This window comes from Rhinatrema bivittatum, chromosome 2 (genome assembly GCF_901001135.1).
Source record: "Rhinatrema bivittatum chromosome 2, aRhiBiv1.1, whole genome shotgun sequence".
Classification (NCBI taxonomy): Eukaryota; Metazoa; Chordata; class Amphibia; order Gymnophiona; family Rhinatrematidae; genus Rhinatrema; species Rhinatrema bivittatum.
The window spans coordinates 801,398,240-801,415,246 of NC_042616.1; the positions used below are offsets into that span (position 1 = coordinate 801,398,240).

General features: G+C 50.1%; 1 protein-coding gene across 1 annotated transcript in view; it reads left to right on the forward strand.

Annotated features, from left to right (window-relative positions):
• Positions 1 to 5,082: 5,082 nt before the first annotated feature.
• The window catches only part of ADGRB1 (adhesion G protein-coupled receptor B1), a 292,333-nt gene continuing 280,408 nt past the window's right edge, over positions 5,083 to 17,007 (forward strand). The window contains 2 exon segments of the mRNA XM_029592133.1: positions 5,083 to 5,215; positions 5,523 to 6,440. Coding sequence (XP_029447993.1) covers positions 5,693 to 6,440 — 748 coding nt within the window. The 5' untranslated portion in view covers positions 5,083 to 5,215; positions 5,523 to 5,692.

A 17,007-nucleotide genomic window follows, 5' to 3' on the forward strand; every position in this document is an offset into this window, starting at 1 on the left:
GACCCTTGGTATCTACTTAGTACTATCCTGGGGGTCTCTCAGTAGTAGCTATCTCCAATAATCTTGGATACACAAGAATACCAGAGGCCTATGCGTGCTGCAGACCTAGAATAACCAGAGAAGCCGGGATGGCGAGGAGTAAGACAGATCTAAGGGCGATGTAGCCCTGTGGATGCTAAACAGCTGGGAATATTACAGGCCCCGGGCCTATTGGAGCACACCCAGCCCTTCATTACATTCGCTGCAGCAGTGCTCCAGATCAGCCTGTTCACAGAATCGGTGCTTGCGCTGGAACGCAAATAATGGAGAACCTGTCGTCAGGGCAGAATTTAAATCTCACTTGGCCCTAAATGCAGGCATCCAGTGCTGTGACTGTCACCCTGCCAGTGGGAGGGAGGAGATTTTGCAATGTCATTGCTGAAGTATGAGCCCTTCCCACCCCAAACTTACCACAGATTCAACCCATGGTGCCCTGCCTAATGAGAAATCTGGCCCTGCTGAGGAGGGGATTTCCAGGACCTTACAAAGTCCCCTTTTACATTTGTTCCTTTCCTCTGCTGTTAGTAGAGATGACCGAGGGTGGTCAGTGTTCCCCATCAACACTGAATACCTGGATGGGAGAAGAGGTGGTCTGAGGGGGGGTGTGTGTGGAAACAATGAACTGTGAGCCACTAACACTGTTGAGAGTCATACGTTTAAATTCTACTTTTTCTCTAGTCTCTGACCTTGGACAAGTCCTTTTATCATGTAGAGTGCCTTGATCAATAATAGTGGTTAGGATTGAAACTAACCATTCTTCCTTTTGGTAGCTCTAATTCAAATCAGGCAATGCGAACATGGCTGTGTGCGTGTTCCTGAGGTGGAAGAATGGACGGGCCAAAAGATCTTTATCTGCCATTGCATGTTACTCTGTTGTAACAGGAAAGTAAGTTTGCGTTCCAGTGTGGAAGAAAAGGGCTGTGAACTGGGGATGTGCATTCATTTTAAAACGAATGGCAATCTGAACTGAATCAAGCATTTTCGGTTCAGTTCGTTTTACCTTAAAACGATTGCATGATCCCTCCTGAAAATCACAAAAATGTTTAGGCTCATTCATTGCGAAAGACAGCTTGCAGTGTTTGCAAATAGTGCACTCTATTTTCTGAAATAACAATTAAAAAAACCCCAAAAAACCCATGAAATGAAAAAAATGAATAAAAAAATGACCCAAAACCGAACCAAAATGAAAAAAAATGTCCCTGCATGTCCCTACTATGACTAATGCAAGTTATAATGACAGCAATCATCTCTCCTCCTGGGCTTGCAAAAGCTGGTGCCTATCTGTTGCACACACAGATAGGCCAATGCAGTATTGGCATGTGTTAGGTTAAATGGACGCTCATGACTGAGCGTCCGCATTCTTAATGCGCACCGATCCTCCTCTCCCGGGCGCCCAATTTAATATTTAAATGGGCTGCCTCGGTAAAAATGAGGCGCTAGGGAAAGTTTTGCGCCCTTAGCACCTCCTCGGCAGTGGGGGCCCAGGAGGTCGGCTGTCAGAGGGTTCGGAAAACGGACGCTCAGTTTTACGAACATCTGTTTATACTAATCTGTACACAGCCACGGATTAGGAAAACGGACGCTGGTTAATTGGGCATCCCTCTTCCTGACCTGACCGCTGGCACACTTTTTTTCAAATTTATTCATTTCTTTTTTTTTTAGGGTTCTCCTTTTTTTTTGGCTCATCTGACCTAATATCGCCAGGATATTAAGTCGGAAGACTTAACTACTGCTTTTCTTTAAAATTTTGGGGCTCCTCAAGAATTAACGCCTGATCCGGGGCAGGCGTTAGTTTTTGGGAGTAAAAATTTGTGGGAAAAGTGCTGTGCAATTTTTTTTTTTTTTTTTTGCATCAGGGGGGTAATAGCTAATAGCCTCGTCAACGTGAATTTACATGCGATGAGCGCCATTAGCTGCGCGCTCGCTTAGGCACGCGTTTCGGACGCGCTAACCCCCCCGTTTTGCGTCAGGGGTTACGGACGCGCGTGCGAATCGAGCGTCCGGTTGCGTGTCGAGCTATGCACTGGCCGCACAGCACACGGGATTGCATCGACCTGACGGTGCGGCAGGGTCCGGAGGCTCTGATTATCCCACCCATAGTGATTTAACAATAAACTGGACTATAGCAGTGCTGCGGTCATGGGGGCGGGATGAGGAGACAGACCCAGGAGGATGGCGGTGACCCTCCCGCCCCGATCCATCTCTTTCCATCAGGCTGGGCAGCTTTCCTGCCTGGGCAGGGCTTTGCCGTGAGGAAACCTAGACCAAGAGCAGCTGTGTCTCTCTGGGTATCATTACAGGCGGTAATGCAGAGAGAAATTAAGGAACATAGAGAGCCTTGGGGGGGACATTAGCATCAATTTGTTAAAGAAACAAAAAAAGGAACCAGTAGAAAAACCAGATGAAGAAGAACCTTCCTTGTTATGCCCTGATGAAAATGTTATTTACCGTATGGAAGAAGTCTTTCTTTTTTTTCCCCAAGCAGTCAGTCCCCCCTGTCAGCTCATTGCTAAGAGTAAACTGCGGTTTACGAGATGCTCGCTAACATCAGCAGAATAAAAAGAAATCTCAGACAGCCTTCATACTGCTATTTATAATAATCTAAATGGCTGTGCGCTCCATGCAATTAGTAACATTTGCCGTAGAAGACTTCCCGATTAATTATAGCACTGTGGTGTAATGATATTCAGGAAGCTTCCCACTCTACCGGGTGTGCCGGTGATTGCAGGCACCCTCCAGGGACATTTTGGCGAGGAGGTAGCTTGCATCCTCTCCACTTCATACCCACTGGAGCGTGCACCCCCAGCTGCACCTGCCTGCACTATGCAGTCTGACAGTCCCACACACCCGATCCATATCCCACGAGCAGCTTTTAGATCTCCCGTGGCTCGTTTGGCAGCAAATGACCCTGCAACCAAACGGGAAGGAGGCGATCGGTGGAGGGAGCCGCCATCCGTTCCTTCGCGGCTGCCTCGTTAATCCCTTTCAAATCCCTTCCTAAACTGTTCCAGCTATCAGCTGGCTTCATTTTGTCAGGACAGGCAGATCCAGTCCTGTTTTTTTTTTTGTTTTTTTTTAAACACCACTGCCCGCATGATCTTGTACTCCTGCTTTTTCTTCGGGAAATCAGAACATCAAGCCCACGTGTGCCATAGGTTAAAAACCAGGACTGGATCTGCCTCTCCTGGGAAAACAAAGGCAGATCGTGGTCACCCTATCCTCACTGCACCTGTACTACATAAACTCCCTTTTCATAAATTTCTGGCGGGATTAAACGCGTGTCTCAGATTATGGGAGGGCACAGCATTTCATTCACTCTGCATTTGGAGGAGATTTACTTTTGACGGCGCAAATGCTGCAGACTTTTCAGTGCTAACGAAAAGGTTCGACTAAATCTCATTCTGAACGACAGAGGGAGCGCCACCTGGTGGCAGCTCTGTAAAAGCACCATCTAGCTTCTTTGCGTTCAGTTATTCTTATTGTATCGAATACGTCTCTATCTATATATCTAGATATATTCAACACAAAATTAAAAACACAGTGGGAAAAAACTGCCCTACGTTCTCCAAGAGAAGAACGTCTAGTTTATTTGAAGTGCGGTTGCAGGGTATTAACCCTTCTTCTCACTCATTTCAAGTCACACATTCCCTCTTTTAAGACTGATTTCCCAGTTCTTCCTCCGTACTTACAGATGAAGAACCCTATGCGATCTTGAAAACTCAAGAACCTCAACGTCTTTTTGATTGGCTTTGTTTTATTTGTAGGCCTATCGGTTGCCTCCTGCTCCCATGGGCTTTTGGCTCAATAAAAGATCCTGTCCCTAGGACGCCATGAGCCTTCATTGGTGACAACCGGGGGGGGGGGGGGGTGTCTCTCCCTCACATTGCTACACCCCTCCCCCTCCAGTCCAACCGTAGCAGAAATAATCCTTGACTGCCTTTTAAAGGGATTTAGCCAGGCAGCTAAGGGGGCAACAGAGCGAACAAAGTGAAAGGGTTCACTTTCCTGCAGTCATTCTTACGGTAACAACTTTAGCTAATGATAATTGACATTCTCGATTAGGCCTCCCTCTCTTAACTGACTAAATGTGTGCACCCAGGGATTTTGTGCAAACAGATTTGTCCGGTTGGTGGGGGCTATTTTTTTTTTTGAACAGGATAGATGTATGCAGTTAAAAGCCAATCACTGCATTAATCTTTTGAGAACTGATCCCTCAGTAGCAGTTGCCCATCAATTGCCCTGCTTGTAACTCGCCCCCTCCCATACTGCCAAAATTACAAGCAGGCCTTCACAAGGCAGCATTCCGGGGTGGGGTAGGGGGTGCGGTTCTAGATCGGGGGGGGGAGGAGGCACATCGCGCGCATGCACTTGGATCCCTGTTCCGCCAGCGCGCAAAAGAAGGGGCAGAGTGCATGGAAGGGAAAGCAGCCACGTGGGCAGAAAAGTCCCCACGTGGCCTTCCACCTGCTCGGGGTACTGAAAGCTGCCCCTGATCAGTCTGGCCACTAGGTGGCACCGTTATACAATGACTGGGACTCCCCTATCCCTGAACTCTGACCCGCATGAATGGCTTTGTGCTCCATCCATTCTCCCCTCCTGGAAACTTTCAAATGTCCATTTTTAATCCATATGAATCCAAAGTCTTGCTGATTTTTTGGCCAGGGGAGCTTGGTAAGCTACAGCAATTTTAGTGGTTACCAGAGCATAGCTCACCTAATGCTCCAGGCTATTTTACCATAACCTTCCCCAAAAAGGTAATTAGCAGTGACGTGCCCGAGGGGAAGGGTGGAGGAGTGAGGAGGGCACCACTCTAAATCTGGGTATCCTTGGCCAAAAAATGCTCCGTGGTAACTCTGCCTGTCAGCCTGCCCTTTTATAAAGGAGGAAGTCAGGAGGGATGGGAGGAAGCCGTGTGGGTGGTGCTGGTGGCGGGGATCCAGAAAAGACCCTGTTTGCTGAATCAGAAAAGAGGCTCGGTAGTTGCAGAGGTGCACGTGGTCCAGTTCTGGGGAGCTTTTTTTTTTCCCTTTCCGATCTGGAGTTGCTGTGGTTACAATCATGTGTGTGCGCGCAATTAACGTCGATAGAAAGCCAGATCTAGAAACATTGCAGGGGTTTCACCTTTTCCCATGCTGCACCGTCCTGCAGAGGTCTCGCTTCCCCTGGGCATGTCGAGGTGGGTTGCGTTCCTGCAGTGCTCTCCGGGTCACTGCTGGGGGGGGGAATATGGTTGGTCCACTGGGGCTTCTTAGCCAGTCCTCCTGTTAGATGCCGTGCAGCAAGTTGATCGTTTACTGCTACCGGGGATTGGGATCAGCTATTCCTGAAATGACCCGCCTTTCTTCAAAAACATATTCTCCCCCCCCCCCCCACCCCCCTACAAGTGTACAAATAGAGAGTAAGCTGAGAACTGGTGCTTGCTAGGTTTGCTTTAGTACTTTTCCAAGGGTTAAATTCTCCTCTTTTTTTTTTTTCTTTTCCAGCTACTGCTTATGGCCACAAGGGGGACCCCAAACGCAAACATAGGAAGCGTGGACTGATCTTGCAATACGACTCACAAAACTGCCTCTTTTCATCCCGCTGCACCTGTTATGTCCAAGATCTGGCCCCTGCCTGACAATTACTTTGAATTCCAAAGGACCAGAGACCTAGGATGAGGAGCACTGGATCTTCCCTGAACCGGCTTTTGTTGTTGCCACTTTTCTTTGCGTGGATGGTGGGCGCCCTCGACCTGGGACAAGTCCCCTGCACCACCCTGGTCCAGGGAAAATTTTTCGGGTACTTCTCCTCCTCCGCCGTCTTCCCGTCCAACTCTTCCCGCTGCTCCTGGGTCATCCAGAACCCCGACCCCAGGCGGTACACCCTGTACATGAAGGTCCTGAAGCCCAGCGGCGCCTGTGAGCACCAGCAGCAGATTCGCACCTCCCAGTTCGACTCTTTCCTGGAGTCCACCCGCACGTACTTGGGCATGGAGAGCTTCGACGACGTGCTGAAGCTGTGCGACGGCTCCGTCAGGTACGCCTTCCTCCAGTCCAACAAGCAGTTCCTGCAGATGAGGCAGACCCTGCCCCGGGCGGAAAGGGGGGACGGGCAGTGGAAGCCACCCAGACCTCAGGAGAGGGATTTCTCTGTCGAATACCTGGTGGTGGGCAACAGAAACCCCAGCAAGGCCGCCTGCCAGATGTTGTGCAAGTGGCTGGACTCCTGCCTGGGGGGCAGCAGCAGCTTCCACCCCTGCGGCATCATGCAGACCCCCTGCTCCTGCAGCGGAGCGGAGGCACTGGATCAGCCCGGCGAGATCGGCGTCTCGGCCAGGGGAAAGGACGAATGCTTCAAAGATGGAATATACCTGGAGAACTGTATGGGCAGCTCGAGGGATAGCAGTGTGGCCGAGTTTCAGGGTAAGTGCCGATTCCTGCTAATGCTGGCTTTTATGGCAGAAAACGACACTGAAGTGCAGTCGGTCAAATCAGCAGCTCCATTCGGGGCTTGCCTGCTACTGTTTTAATCCCATCCAAATCCTTTCGCTTTGCTGGTTACGTTACTGCAAAGATGTGCAGTCCAGTGGCTTTTAATTAATTTATAGGTAACAAATGCTCAGATGTTTACAGTTTCCCAGGCTCAGCCTGTTGCTTTTAGGTTTCTTCAAGCTTTTCTCAGGGTTTTATGCACGCTAAGGGAAGTGGACTGAAATGAAACAGTTGATGTGTTAGGATCAGTCTGCTCACCCGGCAAGGATAACAGTGGCACATAATGTACCAACAGGGCATGTGCTGCAACCACAGTGCCTACCGTGAAACATAAAACACTTGTGTTGCCAAGCCATGCGGGCCTGAATTTAGGTACAGGTAACAGAGATGACTGCCTAGGGCTCCACATTTTGAAGGCACCGAATGCCCAGACATAAGAGAAGCCTTCTCCCATTTACTGTAGGGCCCTAAGCCACTGCCACTTCCATAAGGCACCACTGTGGCAGTCTGGCCCAACAACCCCCGCCTCACTTTGAAATCACTGATGGCGAAACCTCCCACTGCCTGTGCTCCTAGGAGGGAACCCTGCCTTGTGCCTTCACCCTACAGTCATGTCTTAGGGCGCCAAAATCTGAAAACTGGCCCTGCTGCCATGTTGTTCCTGAAGTCATTACAGATGGCTTCAACTAGAACATTACCAGCCCTGAGTATCTGACACACACAATCCTTATCAGCTTTCTTCTCTTGGCTTTTCTCTCTCCCTGAAGGACTAATACAAATTACAGAGGTAGACTTTGGGCACTGGCATTCTTTACCTAAGAAGGAAACAGACATATGCACAATATACAAGGAAGGGGGCATCTGCAGGAACAGTGTGGAGGTTGATCAAAGATAAGATGGCCAGGGCTATTCTTGATTATTTTATTTTTGTAATAAATAGTGGAACTGAGATGGAGTGATCCAGCTTAAATGGGTGGGAAGAACAGAGGAAGGCCTGATGTGCCATTGGTAAAGTGGGAATAATTGATAGGGATGTGCATTTCTGAGTCCATTCGTTTCATTTTTTTTGGATACCTATCGTGTATCTCACGAATGAACGATTGTACACACAACAAATGGTGTGTGCCTATTAGATGCATCTTAGATGGATGCGCATACCATTTGTTTTGTGCCTACATTCCTCTCATTATATACAAGCTTATGCGTGAAATGAATGAAACGAATAGACATCCAAAAACACGAATGAATGCACATCTCTAATAATTGGTAGGTGTGTCCTCTGAATTAGAAGTATCTTTCAGTATTGAAGGAGCCCTTGCAGGATGCCATCTTGGCACTGGAAGTATGCAGTGTGCAGTATACCGAGCTCAGTGGAGTGCTACATGTTAGGAAGAGGCAAAAAAAAAAAACAACCCTCTCTTCTGGGACACCGAGGAAGCCATGAATTTCTGTGGTCCTATACACTTTTATACATTTTGTATTTCTTAATCTCTAATGTCCCTTTCTCTCCTATAACAAACAGTGCTTTGATATCTGTACATGTTATTTTAATAACGTTTTTGAGATTCTTGCTGACTAAAACAAGCATGCACTGTGTGTACTTCTACAGTAGGACGCAGGAAGTGCCCTACCTGGTGATCATCAGTAGTGTATTAACCTCTCCTGAAATAATGGGCTGCTGAGGGAAACAGTACATCGGACATTATCCAATCAGAGCACAGCATTTGAAATTTAGTTCTGTACGTTACGTTATAATGTATTGCTCACCCCTTGTTATATGTAAACCGACATGATACGACCAACTGTGAATGCCGGTATAGAAAAAAACACAATAAATAAAATCATTCCAGGCCCCTCCCAGTTGCAGAATGTGGGCTGTGAGCTGGTGGCCCTTCAAAAGCTTTCCGAGCGGCAGAGGTTTCTCTGGAGCTGGGTTTTCATTTGGCTACCTACTGATGATGATTAGTGGCCAGATCATTTGTTATGACCGCCATTGGCTGCCTGGACCCTGCCGTCCTGGCGTTTTAGGCGTGTCATGCGGGGCAAGGCCAAAGGCCGATGCAGCTGCCCCAGAAGTGCTGACATATCACTCGAGCTTACGTTCTGGAGCGCCGTTATGAAATGGTTTATACAGGGTCTGCATCTGACTCCTGGGATATCAGTGCAGGCTGAAAAGTTTGGCTCTTGAAAATTTCGATTGTAGATAACTTGAAGGAAATTAGAACAGAACAGAACAGATAGACATGGCCCCCCTGCCAGATAATATCACCAAGTTGATGCAAGGAATGAATGGAAACCTTTGGAGCTGTTCCTTCCAGTGGTTCCGAATTACAGCAGAGTGTCCTGGGGCATTCAGTTCTGTTCCCTTCTGACCCTTCCCTTTGCCCTTGCCATTATCCTCTCTAGCTTGCCCTGAATGCAGGGGGTGGGGGAGATGACTGGAGGCGGAGTAGAGTCCGCAGTGACACAATGCAATAGCTGGGCAGATGAGTGAACCTGCTCTCTGGTGGGTCAACTATGACCTTGCGACTGTTGGGTTTGAGATGATCCAACTTTGCTAAGTCAGCTGTTAACATCTATGTAACCCCCGCCTCCTTTTCAGCCTCTGCGCCCTGATTCTTACTGAGATTATGATGCTGCAGCTCTGAAGTCAAAGGCGATGAAACTTTCTTTAGTGCAATTATGATACTAACGTATGCCATGCAGCATCTTGGCTTTTGCACAGCTCTGATAGTAAACACCATCAAGCAACGTGTCCGCTCTGCTCTTTGGGATCAGGATAGCCAGGGAACTGGGAGCTGACCGAGATGGAGAGACTGAGAAGTGGAAGGCCTTATATCTTGGACTGTGCTCTGCTGTTACACAGAGTTGCTGTCATTCTGCATTGTCCTGGTTTCCCATGAAACCGTTTGTTTAGTTAGGGGGGGTCACCATTTAGCTCCATTTCCAAAGGAACAGGTTGAGCCGGTCCTGGTTTTATACCCATTTCATGCCTGGACCTGTAGCTCTAGTTTCTGGAAGCGAAGGAAGCCATAATAATAGCAGTAACATAACAATAATATACATTTTTTCTCAATAAAAACATGTTTGAGAGTCGGTGTTCACCCCCCGCTCCTCGCATGCTGGGAGATTTTTTGAACATGAAAACCTTCCATGTCGAGATTAACCGAGGCCGTGAATAATGCTACATATCCCTAACAGGGAACCCGTTTTCCATAATAATTACAATTTGAGCCTGGGGTGTGCATCTGATGTGTATTCCTCTCCTTCACCAGCTGTCATCTGACTGTCCCACCCTCCTCCCGAACCCTCCATGGCCATGTTAGGTGAGCTGCTTTCAGATTAGCCTCACAGGGCACTGGAGCATAGCCAAGAGCTGCAAAATAATAATAAAAAAAACCCCCATTACCCTAATCTTAGCTTTAAATGTTCCAGGGAGTGTCTCCCATGGGTTAATAAGCTGCGGCGAGTTATACAGTAGTGACAGCAATGTATGTTCTCAGATGTAGCTGGTGGTAGGTCTAGTGTGGTCAGCAGGGCAGCTTCACTACCTTTCTCTGATAACAGCAAAAAAACAAAACAAAACAGATGAGGGACTTCCTGCAGCAGGGCTGTCAGGTTTCTATTCTTGATGACTTGGAAATCTCTTTTAGCGCAGAGGGAAGGGCAAGGGAAGGACGTGGCCAGAGCAAATCGGGCAGGGGGGAGACGGGGCAGGCTGGGGTGGGCCCAAATGCTTTTTCGTCTGCTGACCTCTACTGTCTTGTTATGTGAGGGTCGCGCTTTGAAAAGAAAAAAAAAAAAAGCCTTCATACGCCAAACTTCTGCTTCAGAAAGAGGATTTATTCCGTATTCTGCTCGGCTCCAAGCACAGCCTCGGTATGGGGGGGGGGGGAGACCGTCTCCCGTCTTGGCAGGCCTGCTCTCCTCGCCGAGATAAAAGCGCTAGCCGTCCGGCATGAGGGGGAAAGGGATCCCTGGGTGTCGCAGCGCTCCGGTGACTGGCCGCGGTGGAGCCGGGTCCCCGCGACGCCGGGAGCCCGGCGCCTGGGTGGAAGCAGGGGCAGCAGTTCCCCCCCGATTAGCTGCGCTAGGTATTCAACCGGTAGCCGAGGAAGCGACTGATAGTGTGCAGATGGAAATCAGCGTCTGTGCCACAGCTGCAGTTCACATGCCACAAGATTCCCGCGAAAAGGTGACTTCATGAGCTCATAACGTCGGTGTGGCTTTGGCTGAGAGCACAGGCTGCGGTCCCCTCTGGGAGTTCTGCTACCGAGGTGCTGCTATGAGCAGACCCTGATAGTTTAGGCGGTGTTCCTTCTGCTTTTCGTGCATCTCCAGAGCCAGAACTGAACAGACGGAGGTGGGTGCAGTGTTGTGTGTGTGTGATATGCCAAGTGCTCACTGGCGGCAAGCCGAACGGGTGCCCGTCCGCTCCGTGGCCACCCCATTGTGTAACACTGAACCCAACCCAGCTGCCATTGCAACCCTGAAAGCAGGGGGCCCACGAGCCAAAGAGAGTTCTGAGACGGGGGGGGGGGTCTAACCCGACTGGGCTTACTCGAAACAGCCCAGGAGGCCCGTGGTGAGTTGACAAGTATTGACTCCCTAAGAATTAATAGCACATCTTTTTTGTTTTTTTTTTTGGAGGAAACGTAGCTGCTTGCCCATACGTACCAGCTACTGAGACGTTACTAGTGCAGCGTGGGAAAGCTGAAGTGTTAGGTAATGCACAAAGTGAAAAGTAAGCGCAGTCTTCCAGTGTCACGTTTCGTTCCTTTATTTATTTGTTACAAGATTTTTAATCTTCCTGCCCAAGGTGTGATGAACAGCACACGAATTTAAAAATTACATAGTCCAACGGCAAAACCTCAAATTAAAACAAAAATACCTATTAAACTCCCCACATACCAAGCCCTGCCTAAAGAACTGTCCTGTTGATCCATGCCACCCCCCAGTCTGGAGCAGTCGCCGCCTTCAACCAGGCCATGGTTCTGGGGAACTAATTGCCCTGGGATTCTCGGGTCACCTTTCGACCTTTGGTCACTTGTCCTGTGGTGCCGCTGGAGCTCTGTCTCTCACCGTCTCCCCTTTTCTCCCCGCTGAGGTCCCCTCCTGCGTTATCTTCCCGATATCAAGCGTTGCCCTCTCATCGCCAGGTCAGCCTCACAGCCGCACCCCTTTGGGGGCCCAGGGTTATGCGTTTCCAGCAGGACCGGGTCAGTTCACCGGGGGGGGGGGGGGGGGGGGAGGTGGCAGTGCTACTCCCACAGGGCGTGTGCATCATTGCCACCCCTCCCCCTCCCCATGACTTATACGCTGATGGCCTTGTTGGATCGGAGACTTGGTATGGTTCGATGTACAGTGCTGCTATCAAGCAACAGAAGCCTGGAGCAGTTCCTTGTCTTCAGTCTGAACTTGGGCATCAAGGCAAACTGGGTGTCAAGCCCCAGCGTGGCAGAGATGTAGCTCAATGGGCATTCATTATTTTTCATTTGAAGCAATAGTCTCATCCAGTGCACTGTGCATGGACCTGGGGGAGGAGAGGGGCTGAAGAAGGGGACAGAACCATGAGCGGGGGAGATTAGGGTGGGGGGAGGGAGGATCAGGCTGCTTCGACCTTCCCTCTGCTTCCAGCAGTCTCCGCTCGGCCTTCGGGAGACATTCGGTTGAGGGTCGCAAGTTTGCAGCCAAAGTTGGCTTTGCCTGAGCGCTCCCGAAGCGCAACAGGCCGTCAGTCCCTTCTCCCTTCCGTGGCTCAACTGCTGCCTGAGAATAAAATGAGGAAGGAAGAGGGTAAGAAGGGGTGGGGCAATAGCAAAGATGAGGCCAAAATCAAGGTGGTGACGCTGACCAGGGGAAAGAGGACGCCTGCTATCACCAGTAGGGCCCCCCCCGACAGCAAACACTGGGGATGTCTGTGATGCGGGAGCCTTCCTGGTGAGATCTGCAGTGCCTGGACTCGGGGAGGGGGTGGGGGATCTGCCCAGGGGTGCAGCGATGGGCGAGCCGGACCAGGCTTAGCTGCTGCTTCTCAGGGCTGCCAAACGGTGCCCAGTCTTTGCTGTAGAAAGAGCCCAACAGAACAAAGACATGAGCGAACCGCTGAAGTTTTGCAAAAAAAAAAGACAATGCGTGCAGGAGAATCAACAGGGGGACAAAGTGAGCCGTGTACGGTGGCCCCTTTGCAGCGGTCTGCATAAAATGCAGTCGACTGGCAGCTTTCAGGCAAGGGTGAGGAAAGCAGCAGAATCCGCCTGTCCGGCCTTTGCCCTGGAGCCCCTTCTCCAGCTGGGCAGATCCTGCCGTTGAAGTGTTAGTCCAGGCTGGTGGGTATTACCCTGCTCTGAGCTCACCGGCACAAGATGGCTGCACCCCCATCTATGCGTGCGATCTCTAGCTAACGTAGGGGCTTATGCAATACAGTGCGCTCAGCCGAGCGCACTGTTTAACCCGCAGTTGGACGCGGGTTGTGTAGGCGCTACTTAATCCCCTTGTGCAATAAGGGAATCAGCGCCTCTACAACGCAGGTGTTATGAACACTGCCCGCGGGTTCCCCCGCGAGCAGGCTCACTTACGTATGCTGTATCTTCACCCGATGCGGCAGGACGCCGCCATCGGGCCTCCCACGCGGCTGGAGCCGCGCTCTGCTTGTCTCTCCCGCAGCCCGGAGGCCGCACTGCTTGTTCTTCTGCTCCGTGGCCGGAGCCACGGACCTTTCTGCCTTCTTCGAGGCCCGGGACCGCCCCCGACATTGCCCTTCATCTTCGCGGTGCTAAGGCCGCAGCCCCGGGCTGGAGTAGCGGCTTGAGCCGCTGCCGACGTCTGAGCCTGCGTCCAGGCTCGGTCCTGCCTCTCTCTGTCTTGCGCGTTGGCGCAGGCTGCTGTCCGTGGTCCTGCACAGCTTCATGCTTGCTTCCCTTAGGCGCCGTTGCGCGCCCTTCTGCAAGATTTAAAGGGCCAGGAACAGGAAGTGTGCTGGCCCCACCTTTGATGGGACTTCCTGCTTCAGCCCTTTAAAGGGCTGCTTCGTCAGTCTGTTCTTCGCCTTGCATTGGGGTGACTTCCCTCTGGAGGCTGTGTAGGGCGCGCAGTGGGACAGGATGGTCCGCGACTCAGTCCCGCGGGTGGCCTGAGTAGGACGCCCTGAGAGACAGTGCCAATGTTCATGCCTTGTGTTTTGCCTATTTGGATGTCAAGAGTCTTCGTCATGGATGCCGTTGCATCAGCCATGTGTCTTCATCATGGATGCCGTTGCATCAACCATCTGTCCGTCCAAGGATGCCGTTGCATCAGCCATGTGTCTTCGTCATGGATGCCGTTGCATCAACCCTCTGTCTTCGTCCAAGGATGCCGTTACATCAGCCATGTGTCTTCGTCGAAGGATGCCGTTGCATCAACCCCATGTCTTCGTCCAAGGATGCATCAACCCCGTGTCTTAGTCTAGATGCCGTCGCATCAATCATTGTCATGTCTTCGTGTCAAGGCCGTCTGCCCTCAACCTCAGGCCAGGCCTGCTGCTCCTTGCTGTTTGCAGCAGGTCCAAAAGGGCTCGGAATGGTTGGAGGACCATTCAACTTCCAACATCCATGGGCACACTAAAACCGCCCTCACGTAACAGCAGGTCCAACGCGGAGTGAATCTAATAGCGCTCATTGCACGCAGGCGTTAATAGCTGAGCGCTCCTTAAACCAGTGCAGAAAAGCAGAAAAAAAACCTGCTTTTCTGTTCTGCCTCCTGCTTAATATCGTTGCGATATTAAATAGGAGGAAATACAAAACTAAATAAAGGTAAAAAGAAAAGTAAAAAAAAAAAAAACGCCGGAAGTCAGGTGCAGGAAACCCTCCGACGCTGATCGGGTTCTCCTTAGCAAGGAGGCGCTTAGGGGCTGCGCAAGCTAACGTGACGCCCCCTTAATTTAAATATTACATGGTGCCCCCCCTTGGGGGTGCACGTTAAGAAAGCGGACGCTGACTTTCTGCGCATATTTATTGCATCGGCCCCATAGTCTCTATTCCTTACCTCCGAAGCTGCGAGGGGCCCTTCCAGCTCTTATGCCCCACGCACTTTGGCAGACTGGGAAGCCCTAAAGCTGAGACGATTTTAAAGCGAAGTGAAGGAAGGCCCTGGACACAGGCCAGCGAAACACGATGGGCACGGAGAGCGGCCTTCTTTGACGGACGGACGGACCGGGGAGGGGGGGCTCTTATCTCTGTAGGAAGGTCTGTGCCAGAGAGGGGATTAGAACCCCTGGTGCCGTTACTGCTAGAAACCACATCTCTGTACATCCGGGCTGTGTGAGCGTGTGCATGTGTGGCGCCATTATACCCACGATGCCTGCCAGGCTCGTTCTGAACATTTCTTTGGTTAGGATGGGTTGAGGAGTAAAAACCCAGAAGCAATCTCTGGGTGCTAACCTGCAATTCTCATTTCATTTCAAGCTATTTAGGGAAGATACAGTTGTGAGAAAGGGAGGGAGGGAGAAGGAGAGCGAGAATACCAGCAGGGTCTAGCGCACTTTCTTTTAAAGAGAGGACGGCGAAGGGAGAAAGCAGGGTCTGCCTGCGTGTTGGGCTGGAGTTAAATGTATTCGCAGGAGATCTGGTGGCCACAGGATTTGAAGATGAATCCAACCTCGCCGGTGGAATATAGTTTGGAAGTTCTGCTGTAGAAAAAGAAACTTTAATGATCCCCAAACTCTATTTTTTATACGAGGAGAAGACCTCAGTACTGGTTGGAGACATACAAACATGAATCCGAAACCGGTTGGTGCAATCACTGGTCTAGAAAAACCTCTCTTTTTTTTTACATTTTTTTATAATAAAATCTTTTTTTTCTTTTTCTTAACTTTTTTCTTTTGATTCTTTTCCAAACTATCAATAATTTTCATATAGCAGAATTATGCAGGAACATATTTGTTTTCTCTCAATACTCACTTGTCTTGTAGGCCCCCCCAATGGCCTTTGATTGTACAGGCTCCGTGCAACGCTAAGATGTGTCTGAAAGACGCCGACGTGTCCGTCTCGCGGGAATTGCTGCGTCAGGGCATTCGCGGCAATGTTTTCGGACGGTCCGCGGTCCGCACATCCGCACTTGTTCCCCCTGGGGGCTCAGTCAGGCCACGGGATTTGAACCAGGAACGGTCCGGGTTCCGGGTGGGATGGCCCCGACCGATGGACTCACCTGGAATCACAGGAAAAGACCAAAAATCCCAGGGGGGACCGGCCTCAACGGGAGCCTCCGCAGCCTCACCCCCCCCTGCTCCCCTCCAACCTCCACCCATCCCGCAAGGAGCCAGGTTAGTGGGAGGAGCGGTGAAAAGGGGTCACGGGGAACAAGGGAATTGCTCCTGGCCAGGCAGCTGGGGGTCTTGTGTTCTGCGTCTGGACTTCTCCTGTGTGCCTGCCACTCTCCCTAATATTACTTGGTTTGATTTAATACTTACACCTGCTTTTACAAGACGTCTTGGACAGAGCAGCTTCCAGCAAACATGGTGAGTGTATGTGTATATATATATATATATATCTCCATATCTGTCAGAGATCCCTAAAACAGGGAATGTAACACCACTCATGTTTTAAATGATTCGAAAGATGCTTAATGTTGCAAGCTTTATTACACAATGGCAAAAAATATCAAAACATTCAAAAAATAAAACTGGCACAATAACACACACATGTATATTTATCAATTGCCCTAGTCAATCATTCCTCTGTAGTGTTATGCATTTATAACATGTAGAGATATAGACATAAAACATTGTCAAAATATATTCAAAGTGCTTGAAATGAAACAATGACACGCTTGCAGTAGAGCTGGACTCCAAGAAAGATACTTTGTGAATTGCAAATGAGCCACGTGGAAGATACCTTCATTAAAAAGGGGGATACAGTTCGATCACAGTCTTTGTAATTGTTTTCACAGGACTGTTGTTCCAATGATGTTTCTGTAGACTGTGTTTGACTTCTGCTATATCCTGTATTCAGGGCCTGTGGATGCACTGGGCGAGCTTGGCCCATGACACCGGTAGCCCCTGTCACATGGTAGGGGCCTGAGGCCACCAGTGCCATTTTGGTTAGTGGCAGCCGACAGCCCATGAGTGGCAGATCACTTCTGGGCCCTCCGCTGGACCACCAGGCGTTTTCGTGAGTCTTGGCGGGGGGTCCAGGAGGGGTTATTTAATTAAGCAAGGGAGAAGGTGCCTAGGGCGCCTAATCCCCTTGCACCGGCCCTACCTGTATTCTCTCTGTCCCTACAAAGGCCTCTGTTTCGCCGTCCGGGCTTCCTCGGGGGAAATATTGTTCGTAACTGTTCTTGCACTGGCACCCTGGACTGTATTGAGTGAAGTGGACTCTCTCTCTTATCGTTGATCTTTTATATGTCGATTTGCCAGTTCAGTCTCTTAAGCCTTCAACTGCTGTTAATTAACAGCTTGCTAAATGCAGCATAATCATCCATGACTTTCCAATGTCTTCTTAGCGTGTTGGAAGCCTTTTCA